Genomic DNA, 27,138 nt, shown 5'->3' with positions numbered 1-27,138 from the left:
CTCCAACTGGTCTAAATTCCACTGCACATATGGCTGCTCCTACCTCCTCTGCAGCATATAGACTGAGGGTGTAGTTCGAGCGCGTCACTACCTCTTGTTTTCGACGACCATGGTACAGAGCATTCATTATTGAGATCCCATCAAGTATGTCAAAGACAGACAGCGTCGAAGTGTTATTTGTTGACTTTGGGAACAAAAAAACTGTCCCTGTTGCAAATATTCGTGCAATGAAGAGTGACTTTTTAATTTAAAGGCTCAAGCTTTCAAGTGTAGTGTTATAACATCATTACACCAACAGGTAAAAATCCTTTTAATTGGGATAATGGAGCCACAAAGGAAATTGCCCATATGTAATGCCCGCACAATGTTACTGGCGTTGTCTGACACCACAAATCCCCAGGAGAGTCTAAGTGGGGTAAGCCATCAACCGTCTAAATCCCACTCCACTGATGGCGGACACCGGACGCACAACTAACACCAACATAGCTGTTAAGGCCGCAGTTATCCGCTTTGCCATAGGATGACTACTGTCGTACTTTGTGCTCATGGCAAACAACTGTTGGACGGTCACATAACGCCAAAAAAAAGATTTGCAAGATGGAATTGTCCTTGGGCCCTCCCACCCACCCTTATGTTGTTGAAATAGGACATGCTCACTTTAACAAACCAATCATTTCAGCGAAAGGGCCTAACAAACTGTGGCTGAAATGATTGGTTTGTTTGGACCCCCACAAAACGATCTGGCAAAGAAAATAAAAAGGTGCAAGATGGAATTGTCCTTGGACCCTCCCACTCACCCTTATGTTGTTGAAATAGGACATGCACACTTTAACAAACCAATCATTTCAGCGACAGGGCCTACCAAACAACTGTGGCTGAAATGATTGGTTTGTTTGGGCCCCCACACCAAAAAAGCTATTCATCTCTCCCTGTACAAACTAAACAGGCTCTACTGAGGCAAGATGTCGTCCTCATCCTCATCCTCTGATTCCTCTCCCCCTTCAGTGTGTACTTCCTCCTCATCACACATTATCAATTCGTCCCCGCTGGACTCCACAACCACAGGTCCCTCTGTAGTATCTGGAGGGCAGTGCTGTACTTCATTGAGGAATTGATTATTCATTTTTATAAACATCATTTTTTCAACGTTGTGAGGAAGCAACCTCCTTCTCCGCTCACTGACCAGGTTCCCCGCTGCACTAAAAACTCTTTCCGAGTACACACTGGAGGGGGGACAACTCAGGTAAAATAGAGCCAGTTTGTACAGGGGCTTCCAAACTGCCTTTTTTTCCTGCCAGTAACAATATGGACTGTCTGACATGTCTACTTGGATGGTGTCAGCAAAGTAATCATCCACAATTTTTTCTATTGTGACAGCATCCAATGCAGCGAGAGTAGACATGTCTGCAATGGTTGGCAGGTCCTTCAGTCCGGACCAGATGTTATCAGCATCCCCGCCAGTGCCTCTTTTGGGAAAACTGAGCTTTTTCCTCGCAGCCTTAGGTGTGGAAGAAAATGAAGGTGGAGCTGTTGCCATGTCACGGTCCTCTTCAGAGGACAATTTCCTGACCAGCAGGTCTTTGCACCTCTGTAGACTTGTGTCCGCCGGAAACAGAGACATAACATACGCTTTAAACCGAGGATCGAGCACGGTGGCCAGAATGTATTCCTCTGACTTTAAAAGAGTGACCACCCTCGGATCCTGGCAAAGCGTACGAAGGGCTTCATCCACAAGAGCTACATGCTTGGTGGAATCGCAATGGTTTACCAGCTCCTCCCTCACTTTCTCTTGTAATATAGATTGCAGTACCTATTCTCTTGCACTGCTTAAAAATTGAACGTAGTAAATGTAATATAGATTGCAGTACCTATTCTCTGGAACTGTTTAAAAAATCAACATAGTAAATGTAATATAGATTGCAGTACCTATTCTCTGGAACTGCTTAAAGAATGAACGTAGTAAATGTAATATAGATTGCAGTACCTATTCTCTGGAACTGCTTAAAGAATGAACGTAGTAAATGTAATATAGATTGCAGTACCTATTCTCTTGCACTGCTTAAAAATTGAACGTATTAAATGTAATATAGATTGCAGTACCTATTCTGTAGAACTGCTTAAATATTTTTTTTATTATTAATTTTGTATAATTTTTAAAATAATTTTTTTTAGTAATTTTTAAGAGATTTTAATAATTATTACATTTGTATGGACTTAGCACAACAAAGCACAGGACTAAAGCACCACTGGACTCAGCAGGACAGACACTGGCCAAAGCACCACTGGACTCAGCAAGGACAGAGCACTGGACACAGGCATAAAGCACCACTGGACTCAGCAAGGACAGAGCACTGATCACGCAGGAGCACCACTACCCTACACACCCTCCCTCTTCCCTGATGTCAGGCGAAATGAAGATGGCGGCCGCAAGGTGAGTATTTATGACATCCGAGTATCGCGAGATCCGACGCGAGACTTGGATGTCATAGCCTCGTTTCGGATTCCTTTGGCGGCCGGAAGTACCCGAACAGTGCTCGGATCCCGTCGGATCCGCACTGTTCGGGTGGGCTCGGATTAGCGGAATCCGAGCCCGCTCATCCTTACTTTAAATTGCCATAGTCACCAAAGGCACCTGCCTCGGGTGTGTGTAGCACCCACTCACTATCGGAAGTGGGGACATACCTCCCAACTTCTGCGGAGAAAAGTGTCTGACTGTGGGGCGGAGGGACAATCCCTTCACATTGGGACTGTCCCGCCGAAATCTGGACAGTTGGGGGCTATGCTCACGAAGGACCAGTCACATAATCCTATGTGACAGCTGGGGCTGGTGGATCATGTGACTCAGGGTTGGGGACAATAATATATACAGTATAATAAGGCTGGAAAAGATGAAGGGGCGGGTGACATCTATATGCTGTTTCTGTTGGTTTGAATAGTCAATTTAAATGTATAATAGTGCCAGCTTTGTGTATTTATTATGTTCTACAATATACAACTCCTGAAAGTTTTGCATGTATGTTATAAATGTGCATATGTCTGTTGTGTCATTCTCAATCAATTCACATTCCTGGGAATGGGAAGACGCAGTCTGTCAGCTGTCCTTCATTTCCATGGACAGTCTCAAGTTTTAAACATTTTTTTCCCTGCAAAGTGTCAATTGTGCAATATTGATCAAATATACATTTTAATTCCTCTTTATATGTTGAATACAATTATTTTCTTTCTCTCTGGGCTTCGTAAGGGCACTTACGAAGCCTAGTGATACTACAATACTTAATAAATATTAAAATATTTACATTATAATTGTAGTTTGTTTACATATTATTATGGGGATTGTATATTAAGATTAAAACTGAGGACGAATGGTGTGTTCGCGGAGTGCAGCAGTCACATGCTGCTGAGGGGGTGTGGTCAGTCCATTATATGTAATTATAAAAGCTATTTTGTTTAAATGAACATCATTCAATGGGGGAGATTCAATTTGGCGCGCACACACAATAAAGGATGATTACATGTATATATACAAATAAAGGATCAATAAAATATTGTGGTGACTTAATGGTGTAACACCAATGGTGGAAGTGGGGGATATATGGTGGTATGGCACTTAACGCCACTTCTCCTACAGCATTCATGGTAAAACTATTCAATTCCTTTCACTTACATTCCCATTACGTTTTTCATACAACCACTTTTGGGTTTCAACTGTAAACTCTCTTCTGAGAGGTTTAGTAACCTCTTATAATATCTTGCCTGGTAAACGATAATGTAGTGTATATAAGGTTTATATGTAGCGTATATATGATCTCGAATTTATCTCTGTAAAGTAAAAGATTGTGTCCTCAATGTTTGTTATATATGTTTCTGATAACTGAGAGAACAGATAAATGGATGGTCTATATTTGTAATACATTTTAGTGGAATTGACGACAGAACTGTAGGAATTTAGCTTGGGCGGTATAGAGCCTTGTCAAACAAAAGGGCCACGTGAATATCTTTCAAACTCTTATGGCTAGATTTACTAAACTGTGGGATTGAAAAAGTGGAGATGTTGCCTATAGCAACCAATCAGATTCTAGCTGTCATTTTGTAGAATGTACTAAATAAATGACAGCTAGAATCTGATTGGTTGCTATAAGCAACATCTCCACTTTTTCAAACCCACAGTTTAGTAAATAAGCCCCTTAGTTGGGACGCCTTGGCTTCACAGCTGGGACTCCCTGTTTATCGTTGTAGTGGTGCAAGGCGAATGTTTAAAACAGTTGAGTAAAAAGATACCTCGTAAGAACATGAGATGCTGCTGCTAGGGTAGGGGTGGGGCGATTGCCCTGATTGCCCCCCCCCCCTGGATCCGCCACTGCTCCCAGACGATCAGGCCATTCTCTTGCATCTGCCCACTTCCTAGTGAAGTGGGCAGGACAGAAGCCTCCATAACACGATTCTTGATGAATCGCGTAATTTTGGCCCCATCCCCGTGACAAGATAACCCTTTTGCGTCATTGCATCGCAGGGTGGGGCTAAAATAACTCAATTCTCAACGCCGTGCCCTCCCTTTGTCTTCACACACCACCTCGCCTCGGGGATCTCCCAAAGAGGCACATTAAAAGATTGGCAAGTATGTCAGGGAGAGTAGGCAACTAGGACTTACTGATACTGAAGTCAGAATGTGATGACCCAAAAAATGGTTCAGTGAATGGTGAAGAAATGCCTTAGCAGCAAGAGAGTTATACTATAATATATATATATATGTATGTGTATGTATGTGTGTATATGTATGTATGTGTGTGTATATGTATGTGTATATATATATATATATATATATATATATATATATATATATATATATAATATATCACGAGCTATGACATAATAAGGAAGCAGAGGACCACACTGCAACCAATTAACATTCCCTTATCCATTTTCCTCACACGTGACCCACCAACGACACAGACGCTGTCACATGACCGTGACCTCATGAGACACTATCCCCATACTTCTGCTTCATTCCTAAGCCCCGCCCACGCCCCGGCACATGACCGTGCCGTCATCAGAACCTAGCGGTTGCCACCAATCCCCTCACTGCTGCTCCCTAGCTCAGCCCCGCCCACGCCCCAGCACATGACCGTGACGTCAGCGGAGGGCCGCTCTCAGACACAATAGGGGTGTTTGACAGGTAAGAACCGGCGGATCACGGACACGGTGAGGTCTGAGCACCCGAGAGCGGGACATCGCTGCAGAGGGCCTGTGCTCTAGCTGGTGAGTATAAACTGTCACCTGTAGTGTATAGTACCGGGATGTCCCAGGTCACAGCCCTCAAATATAGTCTTCCGGGATCGTTCCGGTTATAATAGTGTATCCCTAACTTGTCTGTCATCCTAAGATGTGTCAGTCTTGTATCTCCTGAGATATATATATATATTTTGTATAGAGTAGAGGGTGTCGTGTTCCCCAATATTCATTTCTCTTCTCCCCACAGTGAGTCTTTTATCATGAAATTTATTTTATTGCCCATGTAAGAATTACAATTTATTAAGGGGTTATATTGTTCTAGACCTATGTTATTTTATATATATATATATATATATATATATATATAATACACACAACCTTACTAGCTATGTATGTTCCTTTTCCTATTATTTTTCCTTTACTGGGCTGCTTTTAAGTTATAATATTTGTTGTGCAATATGTGTATTAGCCAAATATCCTATATAATCTTTAGGGTCCATATTAGCCAGAAGTTCTTTGTTCTTTTCACCCTTTTATTCCTCCATTGTTTCCTATTTATGTTGCAGTGTAGCCTTGTATGCTATGTTTATATTTTTTAAGCCTGCGACTGTCCCTGTGCTATTGTGTAATACAATTATTTTGTCTCCTGATGTCTCTCCTTTATCCTATGAAGTATACTTTGTACCTTAATGCATTTCATTCATACTGTAATTGTATTGTGTGTGTGTGTGTGTGTGTGTGTGTGTATATATATATATATATATATATATATATGTATATATATATATATATATATATATATATATATATATATATATATATAGCCCATATTTTTTTCCTTTAAAATTCCTTGTAGCATTTGTTTGTCTGACATATCCATAAGTTACAGTAGTGTTTGTTTTGGTAATGGTGCTTGATGCAGCTGCTACTACGCACCCTAAGAACTAATGTAGTGTGTACCTGTCTAGGACGCAGTGTTCCTTATTGCATTGTTTGGAAGCCCATACACACCTGCACCATACGGCAGTCATGTACCGATTTACCCCACTACTTCCTCTTGTCACGTGCTGCACCTTTAGTTATTGTCTCTCCTTGGAGGGATTAGTGTTGGAGCTGTACAGTATGTGTGATAGTAAAGGAATGTATACTAGTGCCTTATGAAGACATTGGTTATATGTGATAGGGCAGCACGGTGGCTCAGTGGTTAGCAATTCTGCCTCACAGCACTGGGGTCATAAGTTCTATTCCTGACCATGGCCTTATCTGTGTGGAGTTTGTATGTTCTCCCTGCGTTTGCGTGGGTTTCCTCCAGGTGCTCTGGTTTCTTCCCACCCTCCAAAAACATACTAGTAGGTTAATTGGCTGCTAACAAATTGACCCTAGTCTGTCTCTGTGTATATTAGGGAATTTAGACTGTAAGCTCTAATGGGGCAGGGACTGATGTGAGTGAGTTCTCTGTACAGCGCTGCGGAATCAGTGGCGCTATATAAATAGCTGATGACAGTGCCGTAACTAGACATTTTAGTGCCCTGGGCGAGACAGGGCACCGGCGCCCCCCATCTAAGTGGGCGTGACATTTGCCGAGTGGGTGTGGCCAGCTTAATGTGGGGGTGTAGTTGGCACTTTACTGAAAAAATTCTGTTACACATATTTGCAAATGCATGAAAAGCTAAATGCATGTATATACATTTATATCTATATAGATATATGGCACTGGTTCTATATTAAAGTACAAACCAAATTATTGATATTAGAAGACAGATGGAAAATCAAAGGACATTGTCTCATGAGAGATCTTAATCAAAAAGGTACTGACAGAAGCAAAAACAGGATATTTTATAGGGGAGAATACATGATTTTTATAGAGGTGGAAATCAACTTTTCCTTTCACCAAAACAATCTGAATCATATTGGATGTATATAATCTGCTAAATTCTACATTTACTATCAGTAGCAAGCATTAGAGACAAATCCTCTATAAGAAAGTCAGTGCAACTTCATATTTTGCTCACTAAATCCTGTCTGGAGGGGAGATCCCAGGCACATACAGCTCCCTCCACTACCCTCCGTTTCCTATCACTGTAATATCTGTAACAAAGATCTACAAAAGTCACAACCTTACCGTGCGGGATATACAGGGGACACTTTGGTAAGTTGTGTATCCGGGAATTGTGAGTAAGTTGTGTATCCGGTAGGTTACAATTCATTCAGGGCATCAGAAGCAGTGGAACGCATGTGCGTTCCACCGAAAACAGGAAGTTCGGCATTTGGAACGCAAATGCGTTCCAAATGCCGAACTTCCTGCTTTCGGTGGAACGCACATGCGTTCCACTGAACTGCTTCTGATGCCCTGAATGAATTGTTGCTTAAATTAGAGCGTGGTTTCTTCTGGGCACAGAGGCAGGTAACGGGCGGCTGCGCCCCCTTGGGCTTGCGCCCTGGGCGGTCGCACCGCCCGCACCGCCGTCGTTACGGCTCTGGCTGATGATAGTGCACTGTATGCATATGTCAGACAGTGAGCTACCGGTGAGCAGTATTTAGATGAGCGCATTGTCAGTGTGTGGCTTTGTTCCACTACAAAATATATAAAACAAAACAGAAAGCACAATAATACTTGTTACACCTATGTAATTCTGTTCTGGAAAAATAACGGGATCTGATTGGAGGGTTGAGCACCTTTTGCAGTTTTCTGATACTTCCACTCTCGTGTCCACAGGTTACCAAACCGGACATAGACAGTAACCACTTGCATGACACTTTGTGGCTTTTAACCAATGTAGCAAACAAACACATTTGTTTTCCATAGGTTAAAAAATGGGCAAACGAGATGGGCCAAGTGGCTCTTATCTGCCATTAAATTCTATGTTTTATGCTCAAGTTCTTATTATTGTCTGTGTCCATAAATCTGTGTAATTCTGAGCCATGCGGTAACGTCCTGGTTTATGCTACTATATATCTATTCTACCAATGGCCTTCTCAGGGCTTAAATATACATTGCATCTTATTGCAGCTTTTGTCGTGGAATACATTTTCGTTGGTGCCAATGTATGTTATACAGTGTATGTTGCGATACCATTCTAGTAGTAGAGCTAGTATTTTAATGCTATAATGGAACCAAGGATGGACCATCTAAAAAGGTACAAAGGTCAGCGTGGACCATATAAATGTTTAATAACCTTACCAAACAAACTGATATTTTTTTTTATGCATGTGTCAAGCCTGAGGGTTTTACAGCCATTGTATAAACAGGTATTAATTTCATGTACTTAACACACATTCTTAAAGCCTATTAAATGCACTTTAATGCTGGTAGTCCCATAAATAACGGACCTGTACACACACTTTCTGAAAAACGTACACTTTGAGTCAGCTGCCTGCAGTGTTCAGATGAGTTGGCCGCTCAGTACAGTGCAATATAGTTTTGAGAACTCATTATGTACATGGCAGCCTATGCTGCAGGGAAGTTTTGAGAACACTTTTAACGCTCTGTTAGACCCAGAACAAAGTTAAGGGTTTTACTTGTGCTTTAAACTAGAGCCCTTTTGATGCCTGTGTGTACCAGATGTTAAGCAAACCTGATGGGGAGAAAATATCCTCACTACACACCAGACTGAATCCTTAGTTGTAGTCTAGAGCAATGATGGTCAACTTTATGTGATCCCAACTGTCTGTGTGCAATTGTTCAGGGATCCCTCAGAGGTGTATGCATATCTGGAAATTGGTGAACCCCAGAACACTGATCTTGGACCTTACTTTGGTACAGACATACTGGCAACACACCTCCAGTATAGACTCTGTTCATATTCTCTGACATGGAATATATATATAAGAGCAAATAAGTTTGTACGCGAAACATAATGTAGTGTACAAAGCTATAATTTCATGTGTTCAATTCTCCGTTTTCTTAGGCTGCGACAATAATTTTATATTATCTAGAATCCCCTATGAAATCCTTGTGACTCTTAGGAGCCAATTCAATTTGGCCGTGTTATTATAGGAATAACGTGGCCTGCGCACTATTGCCACTGGGACGGTAAAAGCTCGCACTAATACCGCTAGTACGGTAATTTTAACACTGATTTTTTGCTCGCACCTATTGAGGCTATGAGTAAAAATCTGGGATAAAATTATTGTATTAAAGGTAATAGTACTAACGCCGTGTTAATCCTAACTAACGTGGCCAAATTGGATCGGCACCTTAGAGTTAACTGGTTCTCATGCCATTTGCGGAACTTTTTAATATAAGCATGTTCCTGTAAAAAAAACGTGGGCTCATTTGATTTTTAATTCCATCTTGGCAGAGATTATGTAAAAGCATAATACTTATACATTGGAGCAGATTGTTGTGACTAATGTCTTTTCATTGGGACTCTCTCTCTCTCATAGCAGGAGACAAACACCATGTTGGGTTCTGGGTTCAAGTCCGAGCGTCTTCGAGTGAATCTCAGACTTGTTATAAACAGACTGAAACTCCTGGAGAAAAAGAAAAGTGAGCAAATCTTGGATATATTGTATTTTAACAATGGCCCCTATGATTCTCAGCTCTACGTTGAGCAAAGGATCATGGTCTTTGTTGTACATAAAACTAATATAGAACGGCTGGTTTTCCACCAATCGTAGTTAATGTGACTTTAGTCTCTGTGTCCGATATAAGATATTCTATGTCCCTGCAGCGGAGTTGGCACAAAAGGCCAGGAAGGAGATTGCGGACTATTTATCCACGGGGAAGGATGAGAGAGCGCGGATCCGGGTGGAGCACATTATCCGAGAAGATTATCTGGTGGAGGCCATGGAGATCCTGGAACTGTACTGTGACCTGCTCCTGGCACGGTTTGGGTTAATCCAGTCCATGAAGTAAGGGTTGGCATCATAGTGTTATGTGGCAGAAGGTCTGATCAGTTTGTAAAATTGTAATAATTGATCCTTTTTCTATATATTTTCTCTTCTCCAGAGAGCTAGACCCAGGACTGTCTGAAGCAGTGTCCACCCTCATCTGGGCTGCCCCACGTCTGCAGACTGAAGTCTCTGAGCTGAAAATAGTGAGTCAAACCTAGATCTACTGCCATGGTCATGCAGGGGTGGTGGACAGACGTCCCCAGCCCAGCTCAGTGGTTAGCACTTCTGCCTCACAGCACTGGGGTCATGAGTTCAATTCCCGACCATGGCCTTATCTGTGTGGAGTTTGTATGTTCTCCCCGTGTTTGCGTGGGTTTCCTCCGGGTGCTCCGGTTCCATCCCACACTCCAAAAACATACTGGTAGGTTAATTGGCTGCTAGCAAATTGACCCTAGTCTGTCTGTGTCTGTGTCTGTGTCTGTGTCTGTGTCTGTGTCTGTGTCTGTGTCTGTGTCTGTGTGTGTGTGTGTGTGTGTGTGTGTGTGTATGTTAGGGAATTTAGACTGTAAGCTCCAATGGGGCACGGACTGATCGTTCTTTGTACAGCACTGCAGAATTGGTGGCGCTATATAAATAAATAGTGATGATGATGAAGTTAGATTAGTGTTACTGTCTGATCTGTAACATTTCCTCCTTTTTCAGGTTGCAGATCAGCTATGTGCCAAATATAGTAAAGAATACGGCAAGCTGTGCAGGACGAACCAGATCGGGACAGTCAATGACCGGGTATGTCGGAGAATGTTTACACATCTCTTAATGCTGTTTGTCAAATAATAAGGAGAGTTTAAGCGTTTTGCACCAATATACAGGAACTGCCCTGCACACCCAAATTCAAATCTGCTGTGACTGCTTTCACAGAACATATATATCATACTTGTCAACTTTGGAGATCTTCCCTCTGGGAGGGGAAATCTCGCTGCTGCGTCCTGGGGGCGTGACCACGTGAATCGCTTCATTAAGCCCCGCCCCTCTGCTAAACTATATCAATTTGTCTTATTACAACCGGTGGTGGGGTCAGGATGACGCAATTAGCCCTGAACCCACCCACTTCCGTAATGAACTGGGTTGGATGTGGGAGGTTGCCCTGCTCTCCTGGAAGTCCCGGAGAACTCCCAAAAATTTTGGAGTCTCCCGGATGTTCTGGGAGAATAGGCAACTATGATATATATCCATAGGTGTGTCTAGTTACAGCAGTATATAGCCAGCATTATCCGTAGATGCAAATGTCAGAGAGATAAAAACCCTGTTGCAGAAACAAACTTTTAGGGGCATATTAAATTAGCTTTCCGGTTACCGCGAATCCTGCGCAGTATTGCCGGTAATACGGTACCACAATAACGCAGATTTTTGTACGCAACCCTATGGGGTGCGAACGAAAATACACGTTATTGCGGTTCCGTGGAGTGACTTCGCGGCGCGATCCCGCGGACCGGAAAGCTAATTGAATATGCCCCTTATTATAGGTGCCTATCTTGTCGCTGTAGATGGGTATGCGCTAATTAATTTAAAAGAACTGCATTTTCAGCTCCGATATTATATAGCAATGTTGCAGATTTTACTATACATGGTTAATTTTTGTGTTTCATATGTTTAGCACGTAGAGTTTGGTTTGTGGGGCACCTGACAATGTCCTTTCCTTTCCTATAGTTGATGCACAAGCTGAGCGTAGAGGCTCCTCCCAAAATCCTGGTGGAGAGATACCTAATTGAGATAGCTAAGAATTACAATGTCGCCTATGAACCGGATTCTGTGGTTATGGTAGGTGAAGATCTTCGGATGTTTAAATCACTGTCTAAACTTATCTCCATTTGACCCTGTGTGATCCCTGTTTACTGCCACCCGCATTATTTTCAGCCAGTGCATTGTAGGTTTCATTCAGTTGAATGCTGAAGAGTTAGTAATAATTATATTTTCAACAACAGAGCTGTACAAATCATCATTCAAATCTATAGTGGGAACGTTTCAACCCCTGTTCTTTTGTACAATAAACCAATAGATTTCTATGCAGTTTTTGTGTATTTCACTCTAGTTTGCCCATAAATGTCCTTTTGAACCTGTTTGGCAGCATTTTGAGTGATCAATAGGTTGGTGGGTATTTAATATTAAAGCAATTACCGTTCCATCACTGGGAAATGTCCTAGTTTGTCTAGTTTCGTGCACACTTACTGTATACAGTAATTGCACTGTATTATTTTAGCACCAGGTGGCTACAGTGCTCAGGCATTACCTGTGCAAAACTCCTCCCAAGAGTGCATTGTCCTTGATTGTGGACGTACAGTACATTCCCTACAGGGGAGGGAGTGGATGAGTCACTGAGCTGTCAATCTGTCAGGGCCTGAGGTTGGCCATTGGGAATAGAAGGAAGGTGGACATGGGGGAGGAGGGGGTGAAGTAAAGTTTAACAGATCTTCACCTTGTAAAAACAGACCTGTTGCTGTAAAGAGAAGGAAGTGGATGACATAAAGCGTTTGCTATTTATTGAATGCAGACACTATCAGCTGAAGATGCAGTTTGTAGGTTGGAAGTATTCCAGTTGTGTTTGGAGCGGGGGAGTCTGCATAGTTTACAACAGTTTGTATACCAGTAGCTCCCAATTAACATACTGGTGACTCTGTAGTGTAATTTCCTAAAGCTGGAGGTGTTGCCCGTAGCAACCAATCAGAGTCCAGCTATCATTTTCTGGATTCTACTAGATAAATAATAACTAAAGTCTGATTGGTTGCTGTGGTCAACACCTCCACTTTTCCTGTTTTATTGAATCTATCCCTTTGATTGTGAGGAATCCCTGTATTCCACATTCTTATGGAACTAATGAAAGAGAATGTAGCACTGATTAATTCCTCATTTTACCCAATGCTCTCTTCCTTCTGCTTAGGATTCCCTTGTAATAATTTAACACAATATATATTTGGAACGATAGAATTAAAACTCAACACTTGAGAAGGCCAATAGTAAATAACTAACGTATAACGATTAACTTGAATCGTATTAGACCTTATCACAATTGGACACCTAAAATAATAATATTGACTTCATTTTGATCATTATACCACTTTTCTTTCAGTAATTTTGTTGGTAAATTGTGATGTTTGCTATTTACTTTAATGTATAACAATAAAGATTAAGAAGTTTTAATTCTTCCCCTCTGAGTGCCTTCGTTTTAGGACAAAAGTATTTTTTTTTTTCATTTGTAAGTGTAATTCTGACGGCTGCTGTTCCTCAGTAGGAGTCGCAGTGAGATGCTCTTATACCCTGCAGTTGAATACTGTCACATAAGCTTTATCCTGTAGTGCTATAGTCATCACTGTGGACTCATCTGCTCCCACCATAACGTTTTGTCGCCCACTGCAAAACCTTTATTCCCCCCATGGGTTATTGCATCTTTTGTGACGGTACTGCTGCATCCTGTCTTCTCTTCACGCACAGTTTTTCATTGACTGTCCTCTTAATTATATAGTTGTCCTCCCCTCCCCCTTCTTGACTGATACTTGTGTCCGCGAGGGAGGACATCCCTTTTTGTATTATACATATATTAAACTCTGTGACCCCATCAAGAGACCATGAGGTGTAGACTTTGCTTTCTTTCTCTAACCTCCATTAATTGTATTTGTGTTTTTTTTTTAAAAGGCAGAGGTTCCCATGGGAGTCGAGGCTGATCTTATAGATGTTGGATTGTCAGACGACCTAAAGAGAGGAGGCGGAGGTGGAGGAGGAGGCGGTGGTGGAGGGGGTGGTGGATTCGCTATGCCATTGCCAACTGTGCCCGCTATGCACATGCCTACTCCCACAATTCCATTCTCTTACCCTGCACCTGGTGGAGCGGTATGTATGTGCTACTGCTGACTTCTGTCTCGTGTGCACTTGTATCTCCTAAAGGTTAACTTCACACAACTGTTTTATGTACAGAACAGTAATTGTTAACCTAACTCTCTACTGAGACTTTGTTGAAATGTAAATTGCTGCTGGGTATCTTTTATCATGTATATCAAAAAGCGCTAAAACCACAGCCATTGTCCAATAAATATGTTGAAATGCCTTCTACGAAAGCTTAATTTGCGCACTACTTTATGATCCACAAAGGATAATGCATTGGGCAACAATAGTTCTGACACGTTAATCCCAACCTTAGAAAGGTTGGGGTGTCTTGTGTCTTGTATGGCTATGTGGATTATTTTTTTTTTATGGGGACAAAAGGAATATTATAGTGAACTGATGAAGATTTTTTTTTTATAACAAAAAAACATGTTGATTATATTAACACATGTATTCAGATCTTATATCTCTGCATTGTTTGTACACACATTTCCTGAGCATTCCCAAATTTTGACACCAACCAGTAGGATTCAAGGGTTTTGATACTGGAGCACTCCTTTTGTGTGATGCTACTTTTATTTTGGCAAATATGCAGGAATGCCAATCGTGATAATTTAAAAAAAGATGTTTTTATTAAATGATTACTGAAGTAATGTTTTTTTTTTGTCCTAAGGAGGCCTTCAATGGACCACCTATGGGAATCTTTCAGCCTTTTGCCCACCAGAATCCTCCGCCAATTGGTATAGGACCACCACCTCTACCAAACATGCCTCCTACATATGATTCTGTAAGTAGCAGAGGATATTTCAGTCTCTACTAAATCGGAATGAGGACTAATAGTTGGTGTCAGCAATGGGATGTTTTATAGGCCAAGGCTTTGTAACTAACTGGTGCTACATAGGACTGATCTGGTCATCCAAGGTGGTGCCCAGTACCACGGAAAACCACTGCAGGTTACATTTTTTTAATGTTGGACAACACCATCATCAGGATAGGAGATAATTAGCCAATGTAGATGTCTGACAAATCTCGGAGCCAACCTGGCATTTTATTGAACCAGGAAAGAAAAGTTCCCATTGAAATATATGTAATAAAAATGCTTAGAAATGCCCAAACTGTCCAACTGGCTCTCACCATATGTAACTAAACTTTACCTTTGTGTATATATAGTTCTAGATCAATTTAGTCTTCATTGCTGGTTTGCAAGGGCGAAGGTCAGTCAATGGACCGTACAGAAGATTCTGTTAAATACTTGACAAATCCTATTGCATCTTCTTGTTCACACTAAACCATCCCCTTTTTCCGACAGATTGGTCATGATGGGCCGCGTGCAAACGCTCCTCCTGCTCATGATGGTAAGTAGTCAAAGCTGTGCATAATTCATGGTGATCGTAAGTAGTTAGTGTTGTGGATATACGGTGAACAATGTTTGTTGATTCCTCAGGTCCTGGAAGTAATGGGCTACCTGTCGCTAAACCAAGGTCAAAAATGCCGGACAACTTTGTCCTCCCAGAGTTACCCTCTGTTCCTGACACGCTCCCCGCTGCTTCTGCTGGAGCTGGCACGTCCAATTCTGAAGATATTGATTTTGATGACCTGTCACGTAGGTTTGAGGAATTGAAGAAGAAGACCTAAGAAGTAGGATCAAGTCTCTACTCTCGGTACACTTGTTGACCTGACCTTTTTGGAGGAGAAATTTCAAATCTTTAACATCTCTTGTGAATTATACAAGGAGCAGCTCCTTGCTCCCCTTGAGATTCCCGTCTATAAGGGAGGAAACTGATTCTCCCCGGTGCAAGTCTTGACCTTATTACCCCTACACTGAGAATCAGATGGCTATTGGCTTTTGTATAAAAGGGCGAGAGGATAGATGCATACTGCTGTATATAAATTGATAACCAGAGGCTTCTGGCCTTAATTCTACACCAAGAATCCATTTCTCCAAAGATGCCATTTTTTTTTTCCTGTGTCCTCCATGAACGTCTGAGATCTGACGGGAAATGTCATAAAACGAGACACAAAGGACTTAACTTCTGCTAATACCTTAATCGTCTACTCGCGCTACCTGATTTTGTAATCTTTGTACATAACATTTACTGGCTTGTTTTATGCGTGTACTTCTTTAAAATAAAGCTGAGGCCTTCTTGAATTTGTTGAGTGTTATCAGAACGGATAATAATTTTAATAAGGCTGCAATCGTGAGTGACGTTGTGTTGTTCTGTACCCATCTTTGTGATTGTCGGTACGAGCTTGAGACAAATGACTAATGATAGAGAACAATTGCTGACAATATGGAAGATAACCGATTCATACATTCCTAATATTTAAAGGGAAACTCCACCTTTTCCAGATAGATTTGTTAATTGATGTTGGATACAACAGACCTGCTGTGCTGGTATATGCGTGTGTACTATACAAGTGGCATGAATATATGTTTGCCTTTGGAACTAATCAAATGTTATACATATTACACTTGATGACTGGAAGTACACAGAATGACCATGTTTGCTGCACGTAAAATAGCTCTTTAATTATACTTTGCTCTGTAGAATAATACATTTGACCATATCTCCTTATGACTCCTTGTCCTTGTCTGTAGCTGCCTCCTCCGTTTTCGTACTTTTCCCAAGTAGCCCCGACAGCCTCAGTAACACCATGTCTACAATTTCCTTTTCTTCGTAAGGCTGAGGAGTAAAACAGAATGACATGATGACAACAGCATATGTTTTAAAACAAGGGTCATGGCTTTGGCAAGAGGTTGTTTTTTTTTTTTTTTAGGGTGGATGTCCCCAGTCCCCAGCCTGCTTGTAAAATTTAGTGGTTGTCCTCCCCTGTGACTCGATAGGCAGATGCCAGACTCGCAGGTCTTCCCAGGAGGGCTTTCATGGCTGGTGGACTTAAGCCATCCTAGAAATTCAGTCTGCCAGGACAGCAGGGGTAGAGTCAACACAGCCCCTGATTGGCTGGCCTAACCTCCTGTCCAATAAGGTGCTAGCAGCTTTGATTCTTCCCCATAGTCCTCTTTTCTGATTCCTGTGATACTCCATAACCCAGCAGTTGCCATTAGCTAATAATGGGCGCCCAGGAAGAAAAGAGGGGAGAGGCAGGGGTAAGGCTCCTATTAAACATGCTACAGATGAAGTAGCACTATCTAGGGAAGGTGACAAAGCTTTTAAGTCCACTTTCTCCATCAAGTAAACTACTATTGCAGAGGAAACAGCCAGTAATCCTTGATTAATATAGGCAGAGACAAATTTATGCTGATACATTTAGTTGAGACGTGTAATTCGTCTTTTTATCGAGCTCGCATGCAGAGTGAAGTAAAACAATTCTGTGTAATTACCGTTGGGTTCTTGCGCTCGCTGGAGAATACGTTAAGCAGGGCAGACAGGAATATGTTGACCACGACGAACATTAGGAAAATGACGCATGTGAAGATGAGCAGAGACCCCAAGACTGGGTCCAGGCTGAAAATCTGCAGATACAATAAATAGTGGAGAGAAATTTAATTTGGAAAAATACCTTCCATTAAGAGGAAAGCACCACGGTGATCTTCATATCTAGACGTTTGTGGCGGAGACTGAGTCTTTTTAAATTTTGTGCCGTCAAGAAGGGGAGCCAAACTTGTCTGAATACTTAAAGATGGCCAGATGACGTTGACTGAACCATTACTGCTCAACACTTCTGTAGAATTAACACATTGTACACAGATTGTATTCCTCTTACCTCTTGATAATTAAAAATGCCAACTAGAAGGCTAAGAATGGTCACCGCAGAGTCAAAGAACGTTCTGTAATTGGAAATACACCAGCCAAACAGAAGGTTGCACTGAAATAAAAACAAAAAGGAACATCTTAAATACATGATATAAGTATGTATTTCACTAGGTTCAGATCAACTAATATAATTCATTCGTCTATACTGATTCCACACAGATGTCCGTGAGTTAAAGTGGGTGGGGCTAAAATAACGCGAGTAGCGGCCTATAACGTTTTGGGAAATTGTGGTATTAACTGCATTATTGTTTCGGTGTTCGATACTTTTTGCTGCTCAAACGTCAAGCTTTACTTATGAAGAAGCAAAAACCGGTGACTGCCCCCATTTTTATATATTAATGCAACTACATGTAAAATAAACTGTGCTAATATACTTAATCATTAGAAAGAAGTCTATGTGCCTCTGTCATGTTACAATAATCTACTCACGGAGATGGCGTAAGCTACCAGCAGGATGAGGATGGTGAGAAGGAAGCCATTGATTTCCTTCCAGGCCCTTTGGAGGGTCATGGTGATCAGGTGCAGATTTGGGTTCAAGTTGAGAAGATGACAGAGTTTGATGGTCATAAGAGAAACCAAAAAGGCAACACTGTAATCATAGGCAGAGTCTATGGTAGAGGTCTCATAGAAGCTGACAAATCTGTATGGAAGAAAATGAATTACTGCACCATTATGTTTACATAATATTCAGATATGTTTTTGTTTTTTTTCTTTACGGAAATAATCCATCAGGAGTAAGATCATGCAAGTGGGCGGGGCTTGTATGTCAGGGCGTGTGGTCATATCAGGCTTGTGTCTTCTTACCGCGCACGGTCGCTATGGAAGCGATCTACATCCCGCTGGCGTAGAAATGCCCTCTTAATGTACAAGGCGATGTTGGAACAGCTAATTATTATAATGCCTAGGTCCAGGAGGTTTTTTTTCTGGCAAAAATAGGAGCATTTTTGTTCCTTCAGACGCAGCCCCTGTTCAAGAAATAACAATTTAGGCCACACTCACCCGGAATAAAGCAGTTATGGGGGTACGCCTATCAAACCTTCTAAAAACGTGTTGGCCGTAGAATTCAAAAAGATTCTGAACGATGAGAGCTAGAATCGGGTTGGTTGTTATGGGCATTGCCACTTTTTTTATTTTTAGAAGGTTTGAAGAAGCTACCTAATGGGATCTAAATGGTAATCTGAACAAAAATGACTTAACATTCAAGGCTTAATCCGAATAGTGTTAAATAACATTTGGACACAGTAAACCCAGGGAACGCTGCATCATTCTTACCTGAAGTACAAGGGTATACAGGATAATGACGAGAAACAGGATATAGCTAACAAATTGCGGTGTGATGATATTATCGGTTGTCTGATAGAGACGCATGATGTTCAGGTCCATTGATGGCCATAAGCCTCCTGTGATATCAGACAATGGGAAAGTTGAGATGAACAGAAGGTCTTACAAAAAATTGACACTAAATAGAAATGAAGACTGAAAAATTCTGAAACCAATGCAGTAGGACTCATTAACAAAATGTAAAACGGATAATGTGCACCTCAAAATCATCTTGGGTACGGCCAAGAACCTAGATTTACGCTAAATTACATGGATTTATGGAGTAAGATACTGGTGTCTACTGTCATCTACTTATATAGCGCCACTCATTCCGCAGCGCAGTACAGAGAACTCACATCAGTTCCTGCCCCATTGGCGCTTACAGTCTAAATTTCCTAACATACACACAGAGACGGAGAGAGACTAAAGTCAATTTAATAGCAGCCAATTAACCTACCAGTATGTTTTTGGAGTGTGGGAGGAAACCTGTACTCCCTCCTACTCCTGTGGGTATACTGCGTGACCTCTCTGTACTGTGCAGTGGAGGTCATGGGACACTGAAGTCGGCTGTCCCCCCCCCCCCCCCCCCCCCTTCTGTCTCATTCTCAGCCTATTAAGCAGAGATCGGGAGCAGACAGGGCCGCAGGTGAAGGCTTGGTGTGCTACTGGTGGCTCGCGGGCCGCCTGTTGTCCACTACTAATCTAGGACATCTCTACAAAATGAGGGGATTGCGGTGCGCATCCAGTGTGCTTTGTACATGAGGTGCGCTGAGTTTTAGAAGCGATAGCGAACGTGTAGGTATACAAAGACACTGAAGATGGTTTTGTGGTTGTAAATAAAAATTGGAAAAAGGTTACTGTGCAAAACGGTGCTGTGAACAGTAACAACCAATCAGACTAGATAAAATAAATCAAAGAAAAACAATATTTTTTAGTACAATTTAAAAACGAAAGCAAATTTGTGATTGGTTGCATTTTTTTTTTACATTGGTCAATAGAAATGGATATTACCGTACAAGCTGTGTATGGAAACTGCAAATGGCCTCCTAGTGAAGTGTAGGCCGATGCCTGGTTTCCACAGTCTCCTTTTGCAGGGATAAAAATGCTCTACTGCTCCCTACTAAGTAGGGAGTGTACCCAGAAATGAGCCATCTCCAGCCCTTTTATGATGAAAAATAAAATGTTTTTTTTTGCATGCGGGTACATACTGAGGTGCACTTGTGTGCCTAGCCCACACTCGGCAGGGGACACCCATGGTCTGCCCAATTTCTCCTGTAAGGAATTGCTAAAATTTGCCCCCCCCCAAGATCATACTCGCAAGCATGGAAGTCTACCGAATTTCGTGTAGTTTTTCCGTAAGTAACCTTCCCACTTCCTAATGAAGTGGGAGAGACAGGGGGCCTTGGTGATGTGAACGCAGCTTTGCGCCACGGAGGCCAAATGAACAAAAAACGGGGAGTTAAATAAAGTTGGCAAGTTTGCCCCAGACGCTTCCATCATAGCCTTTCATATCCATGTGCCTTCTTGCGTTTGCTATTTCATAAATGACCTTTATTGATGTTAGTTCTGTTGTTGAGAACAAAAACTATGGTGCTGTGTACGTAAGATGGTTCTGTGGTTGCATAATGGCAGAGAAGTCTTTTTTTTTTTTTTATTGGAAAGAAACACTGAGGTTGAGATTTATCAAACATTCTAAAAAGGAAAAGTGGAGGTGTTGCCCATAGCAACCAATCAGATTCTAGTTATCAGGTTCTAGAACAGTGGTGAGTAACAAGCTGCTCTGTCTGACCTATTACTGAATGGAAGCAGCTTCCTTGTCATGTGACCCACACTGCAGGGATCAGTGTGGGTCACATGTACAGCACAACCAATCAGAGGAGGAGTTAGTGCAGTGCATTCTGGACCACATCCTCCTTCCTCTGGGGCTTCTATGCAGGGGAGGTATATGGGAGGTCTGAGGGGGCAGGTGATGTTGTAATGGTAGGTACTTATATTTTTCAATGTGTGTATGGTTGTTTTATAAAGTTTGCAGCTGCCATTGAAAGTGAAGCGCTTTCCATCTATTTATTTCCACGTACTGATACCTGTCATTTCTTTGTTCTTTGCTGCTCATTATGTTATATTGAGGACTGCAAAACCCACTTACTGTATAACATGCATTGTCCATTAAGATTCTAGGTGATACATGTTCTACAAAAGGATGAATGGTATGCTTCTGCCATGAAATATTGCTTATAGATGTTTGCCTACGCTATAGTTTAAAATACTGTTTGTTTAAACCTCTCTTTTTGCCTCACTGAGATAATATATTAATATATATATATATATAATCACCAGCATACTCTGCAATACTTCCGGTATGTGGGGAATTCTGTGTGGCTTGTGAGGGGCATGCAGGCAGGACTGAGTGGCTCGTGGGTTGGTCTGAGGAGCCTGTGAGAGTCGTGTGGAGGTCTGAGTGGCATGTGGGGGAGTCTTGTGACATTTAGTGACTATTGGGGGTGTGAGGGCATCGTGGTGCGATTTTTGAGCATGTTCCAGATCTAAGTGGCATGCGATGGAATTTTGGAACATGTGGGTACATTTTGGGATGAGTGATTTGGTAGTGCCGAAGTTGTTTTCAAATGAAAAGTAATGTGCAGTCCTTTTAGAGGTTGCAGGGCCACAACTGTGGCCCTTGAAGTATATTCTATTGCCCATCACTGTTCTACAATGTATTAGATAAATGATAACTAGAATCTGATTGGTTGCAATACGCAATACCTCCTATTTTCCTTTTTAGAAGGTTTGATAAATCTACAACTGAATGGTTGGGATTTCATATTATGGCAAAAGGAAAAACAAAGTGGTTCTGTGGTTGGAAGAGATCTGTGGTGTAATATGATAAGGACTTTAACAAGCTAAAATAGATTGGGAGCAAAGTAGAGAACAGGGCTAAGCTGCATATTGTTAGGCAGAGCTTCTGATATGTGTCATCGAAGCTCACGCCCTTTGTGGTTACGCTCTAGTTTCCATTAAATAGGTGTAGGGATTGGTGTATAGACAAATAAGCTTTACCAATCATGTTGGTCTCCAGGATGAAGGTCAGAAGGCAAAAAAGGTTTACATTGGCATTGTACACATTGAACTCCACAAAAATAGCCTTGGCGTAGCTGTCCAGCCACTTGCTTGTTTCCATCCAGTTCAGCACACTGCAGAGGAGAAATGGACAGGCATGGTTACTGTTTTAAGTCAAATGCACCCATTGCTCACACACTGTGGAGGAAGATATTTTTTTTTGGTCTGAACTAATGTTCATGTAAGTGCAGCCTAGCACTACGCTTGGAGCCACAATAACGTCATGAAATAGCCGCCTATACACCATTTTGTGAGCAGTACTAAGAATAAGTAACTTGTGACACCATTAATCTTATTATAATCATCCAAGATTTTTACGGAAAAACAGGGACATACAAAATAAATGCAGACATGAAAACAAAGGGTATGATTATTGGTTCTACCATATCTCCCACCTTTCCCAATTAAGAGGAACGGACCTGCTGTCCCGCCAGAGGACATCTTTGTCCCACAGAGCGGAAAGTTGGGTGGTATGTCCCGTTCACTGCTGTCCTTTCAATGTGCGTGACATTGAAGGGGTATTTTTAGTGAGAGGGAGGCTGAGGACGTCCAGGCACTCCGAAGTGTTGGACACACAGTCAGTCAATCTGGAATCTTCCAGATTCCCCAACTACCAAAGGTTGGAAGTATGGCTGTGGTCACCGTGTGTTGGGTTTACTTTAATAGAAGAAGTTAAGATCTTGGTGTAATTGTGATGAACAATATTCCCACAATCTATATTTTATCTTTCTCTTAGGTCTTTATACTGTCACTATTGCAAATGTATATTTTTCCAGTTTCTCCTTCCACAGGTTATATCTCTTTACTACGTATTTATTTCACACCTGTCTGCAGCGCTTCTGTTCAAGCCTAGTTCCACCACATAACCACCCCCTGAGTAGGTCCCATAATATGCCCATATTGGATATCCGCCCAGTTCCTCCTCCGTGTGGTATGTCCACATGTCAGCAGAAGCGTTAATGCTGCGGTACGAGTTCCACTCAGGCCCGTAGCTTCTGGTGTCCTCCATATCGTAAAGCTTCGGATCTCCGCCACTGTTAAAGACTCTCCGCAACTGACGGATGCGGGGGCTCCCCAGGAGAAAGCAGTTCCCGTCTGTAATGAAGCCTAATAAAATACCATACAAAAAGATAGTATAGTTATCAATACAAGATAATTAAAACTAAAATACAAGCAGCTAAGTACGACTTCAGGTGGCAGACATTTTTTAGACTGTCGAATCATATTAACTGTAAAGTAAAACCAGTAATATAACTTTTTGTAGTTGCAATGTGTTTTGGTGTATTTTATATAAAATGAGTAAACTTGCTTTGGCGAACCCATACATGGGAGGTGGGCCCGAAGACACTTGCCTCCTAAGGGTCCTTATGGCTCAGTGGGATGGAGATTTCAATGAACCTCCTCCTAGCTTCGGTGAAGGGTGGTCTGAAGATCCTTGTCTCCCTATGGAATCTTATGGCTCTGGAGAGGAACCTGGCCCTTTCCATTGCTACTCGGGCTTGGAGTCTAATGAATACATGTTATTGGCCAGGGACCCCTGCAAGGAAACACTGCAGGATATCCACAGATCATGGACCCCATGCTAGTCCCACTAGGTGCCTACTGAAAAGGGCGCAAGGCAAAGTAGTAACAGAATCGGGACACATAGTTTGATTAATTAAAGGTCCAACAGCCTTAGTGCAGTGAATATGACCTTTTCGCTGGCAGTGGGTTTTTCTTTTCATTTCATTGAATGCTTGGAAGCTGGCTACAACGCTGCCTTTTGTGTTTGCATGGGGACAGCTAGTTAACAAGTTCTGGCCATCTTAGGATGATGCAATGGCCTCGTTCCGCACCTTGGCCTGATGTACACATGAAAATGCTCTTCCATATATATATATATATATATATATGTGTTAACCCGTGCATGATACTCGTGCATTCTAGTCAAATCAAGCTACTTAAGGTGTTAAAAAGGTTCTTGTCATGCATTTGGGCCTAGCCCAGGCCTCCTCAGGGGAAGAGCGTTACTTCCCGACGCAAGCGCCCTTTTTTAACCTGGTTTTGTCCACATGTCACCACCTCATCATTTTTCTCCATCACCTCATCCTTCATCTTCATCGCCACATCCTTCATCAAGCTACTTAAGGTGTTAAAAACTCCCCACTGTCACCCCCGGCAACCACCAACCACTCCCAACTGTCACTTCTCCTTCAAGAAATATATAGGTCAGTGTATAACTCTGCCCAGCAGGTGGCGCTGCAGCTTGGTTTTTTTTTTTTTCACACACGCCACTAGGCATTTATATAGTAGAATATTAATGGTAGATATAAGTTATCGCTACCATACCAGTCATCCACCCATAAAATGATATTTATACTTTGTGGGACAGAGTAATATCCGAATTCAGGCGAAAATAATCAGTAAATTACTTTTTTTCAGGCTATTCTTACTGTTAATGCCATCCTGAGATAGCGTTAGCAAGAACAAAGCATGGGGGAGACTATTGCCAGTGAACAGAGGCGACATGTTCTGCAGCTATTGTAAAACTACATGCCAGGCATGCTAGGACTTGTAGCTACACACTGCTTACATTTCTTAACATTAACTTGTTGGATACATGATGGCACTGCCTTTCTGGGGTTTGCCAACATTCATGATGGCGGCCTTGAGCGTAACCCTGGCTCGATCAGGTAACCGATACACACCTGGGTACGTGCTGTAGATGTTTGGCAGCAGCGTGCTCCGTGACCAGTTGTAAAAGTCTGATATGATTCCAATGTTTTCAAATGTCCCTGAGAAGCTATTATCAATGGCCGCGTACAAGATGTACTCATTAGGGCTCTTCTCCGCGTACGCCATGATCATAGTGGTCACCAGAAGAACAATGTGGACTGAGGGTTCAACAAAAAGAAAGTTAGTGTGAAGTTGCTGCATAAAATGAGCATTGTACAAAAATATTATATATTTCAAAAACCAACATTTGGTTTGCACAAAGGTAAGTCTTAAGACGTCTACTTAGGGGGGGGGGGTTCCAGTTGCCCGGAACCTCCCTCCCCCTCTGGCCGGGACTGATTGACTACTGTACTGCCGTGGATCTAGAGATCCGTTCCAACCCTCCTTTCCTACTGTACGACCCATCGCCTCTTCCTCTCTCCTGCACTGACATCTAACACACATGGAGCACACATGACTTATGTGCAGTCTCACCTATATAGGCGCAGGGGGGCATTTTTTTCCTTTAAAATTGCTGAGTCAAGTTTTGCTCCCTGGGCTAAAATTTGCTAGCCCTCCCCTGGATAGAAGGCACCAAAAGCGGCTTTGCAAACCCCAACCTCCTCCAGTAACTATTTGTCAGTGATGATGGAAGTTATGTTCGTATTTCCTTAAGAATCTATTGTAGTTGTTGAATGTTGAGATCTATGGAGGTCTGCAGGAAACAAGAAAGGCAGACAGCAGAGTCTACCTCTGAATCTACAGAGCCGGATGGAAGAAGGTAAGTGTGGGAGGGGGGCAGGGCACTTACTCTAATGGGGGTGAAGGCTGGGTATTCATTTAATGGTGACGTTGGGTGCAAATCATTTAATAGTGGGTGAGAAATATTAATTTATTGATGGGGACTATTTATTTGATGGTCACCAGGTGGGCACTATTTAATTTAATAATGGGGTCATGGCAGCGACTATTAATTTAAAGTGGGGTGATGGCATTATTTATTTAATGTTGGGGCACTTTGGGGGGAAATTATTAATTATTGCATGTTAATACAAAATATTTAATATTGAGGGTTGTACAGGAGGGAAATAGGTGCATGTATAAAATGTAAGTACTATTGAATGTTAGGATATGGGAAATTAAATTAATAAGATTCAGAATGATTAAACTTAAGTTGGGCTGCTAGGGGAAAATATATCTACTTATTAAATGTGAATTATTCAATGTTGGGTCTGGATTCAAGCAGGGAAGCCTAATTATTAAACGTGGGTGCAATTGATTTTATGTTGGGGCTTGTTGGCTTCACTCATTGCTAAACTTTCTATATTTCATGTACCCTATCCCTTATTTCCAGACAGGACTGAGCTTAAGATATGGACAACAGGTAGTAAAAGCCCCGAGAACAGGTAGGAGAGTGCAGGACACTCTGTCCATTTTCCTGATTCTGGGACAGTCCTGATTGTGTGTGACTGTCCAGCAGTTGGGACAAAGACCTGACTCTGGACAGTCTCACAAATTTGGGACTGCCCCAGAGTCAGGACAGTTGGCTATCATTGCCCGTGTTCTTGAAGGGGATGAGAAGAGTTTGAGAGCAGCCCAGCACTGTCTCAAATAACAAATGCATTCTGACGGCGTTGCGTGGAACCCCCTCCCCCCCCAAGTCCTGTGTTTGCCCCTGGTTTTGTAGTGCAGTGTCTGCTCGCTGTAATAAGTCTCTGTAATTTAAGAAAGCATCTCCATTAATAATACTTTCATGTACCAGTAATATCATGGATTAACTTGTAAAGCTTGGTTTCCAACAATCTCTGTTTTTTCAGGCTGGTGGTGTGCTTGTTAGCAGGAGCCCGGTACACCGGATTGGAAGGGTCTCTGAAGCCTGAGAGCTCCCAGTCTGCACGGCTCGCTGTGAAGGTGAGGGAGAACCGAGTGTTAGCAGGGGAAGACTACGTTTATATAATGCATGAGACCAGGTGCTTAATTCAAAAATAAAATACACAACAATTGAAAGAGATTTTGAGATAATTGCAAGACATCAACAAATGTGTCTGCATCACAAAGGTAAATTGTTGCACGTGTATGTATATAGATACTAACAAACTGTTGAGAAACTGATAAAATTATTTGTGTGGCTTACATGGAGCCTACTAAAACGGAAATGTAGTGATGTTGCCCATAGCAACCTATCAGATTCTAGCTATCGTTTATCTTGAACATTCTAGAGAATGATCGCTAGAATGTGACTGGTTGCTACGGGCAACCGTCCCACCTTTCCTATTAAGAAGTTTTAGTAACT

General features: G+C 42.0%; 2 protein-coding genes across 4 annotated transcripts in view; one reads left to right on the top strand and one right to left on the bottom strand.

Annotated features, from left to right (window-relative positions):
* The first annotated feature begins 5,120 nt into the window (after window positions 1–5,120).
* IST1 (IST1 factor associated with ESCRT-III) lies at window positions 5,121–16,087 on the top strand. Of its 3 annotated transcripts, none has more exons than XM_075189131.1 (10): window positions 5,121–5,256; window positions 9,616–9,718; window positions 9,903–10,083; window positions 10,181–10,268; window positions 10,768–10,851; window positions 11,773–11,883; window positions 13,753–13,947; window positions 14,615–14,725; window positions 15,248–15,293; window positions 15,383–16,087. In XM_075189131.1, exons 2-10 carry the CDS (start codon window positions 9,631–9,633, stop codon window positions 15,571–15,573), a joined length of 1,095 nt encoding a protein of 364 aa, XP_075045232.1. In that variant the 5' UTR covers window positions 5,121–5,256; window positions 9,616–9,630; the 3' UTR covers window positions 15,574–16,087. The 3 variants fall into 3 exon arrangements, with proteins under 3 accessions (XP_075045232.1, XP_075045231.1, XP_075045230.1); XM_075189130.1 differs by having other exon boundaries at window positions 5,122–5,256; window positions 9,619–9,718; window positions 14,612–14,725; XM_075189129.1 differs by having other exon boundaries at window positions 5,122–5,256; window positions 14,612–14,725.
* A 361-nt stretch (window positions 16,088–16,448) lies between these two features.
* Window positions 16,449–27,138, bottom strand: part of LOC142103390 (polycystin-1-like protein 3) — a 43,574-nt gene continuing 32,884 nt past the window's right edge. The window contains exons 23-32 of the mRNA XM_075187454.1: window positions 26,605–26,748; window positions 24,839–25,024; window positions 22,976–23,258; window positions 22,092–22,225; window positions 18,987–19,114; window positions 18,519–18,679; window positions 18,144–18,354; window positions 17,665–17,766; window positions 17,282–17,413; window positions 16,449–16,622 (exon numbers count right to left, since the gene is read on the bottom strand). Coding sequence (XP_075043555.1) covers window positions 16,512–16,622; window positions 17,282–17,413; window positions 17,665–17,766; window positions 18,144–18,354; window positions 18,519–18,679; window positions 18,987–19,114; window positions 22,092–22,225; window positions 22,976–23,258; window positions 24,839–25,024; window positions 26,605–26,748 — 1,592 coding nt within the window. The 3' untranslated portion in view covers window positions 16,449–16,511. The remainder of the gene's footprint in view (window positions 16,623–17,281; window positions 17,414–17,664; window positions 17,767–18,143; window positions 18,355–18,518; window positions 18,680–18,986; window positions 19,115–22,091; window positions 22,226–22,975; window positions 23,259–24,838; window positions 25,025–26,604; window positions 26,749–27,138) is intronic.

This window comes from Mixophyes fleayi, chromosome 10 (genome assembly GCF_038048845.1).
Source record: "Mixophyes fleayi isolate aMixFle1 chromosome 10, aMixFle1.hap1, whole genome shotgun sequence".
In the NCBI taxonomy this organism is placed as follows: Eukaryota; Metazoa; Chordata; class Amphibia; order Anura; family Limnodynastidae; genus Mixophyes; species Mixophyes fleayi.
The sequence above is the reverse complement of the archived record's forward strand: the minus strand, read 5'-3'. Positions and strand labels throughout refer to the sequence as shown.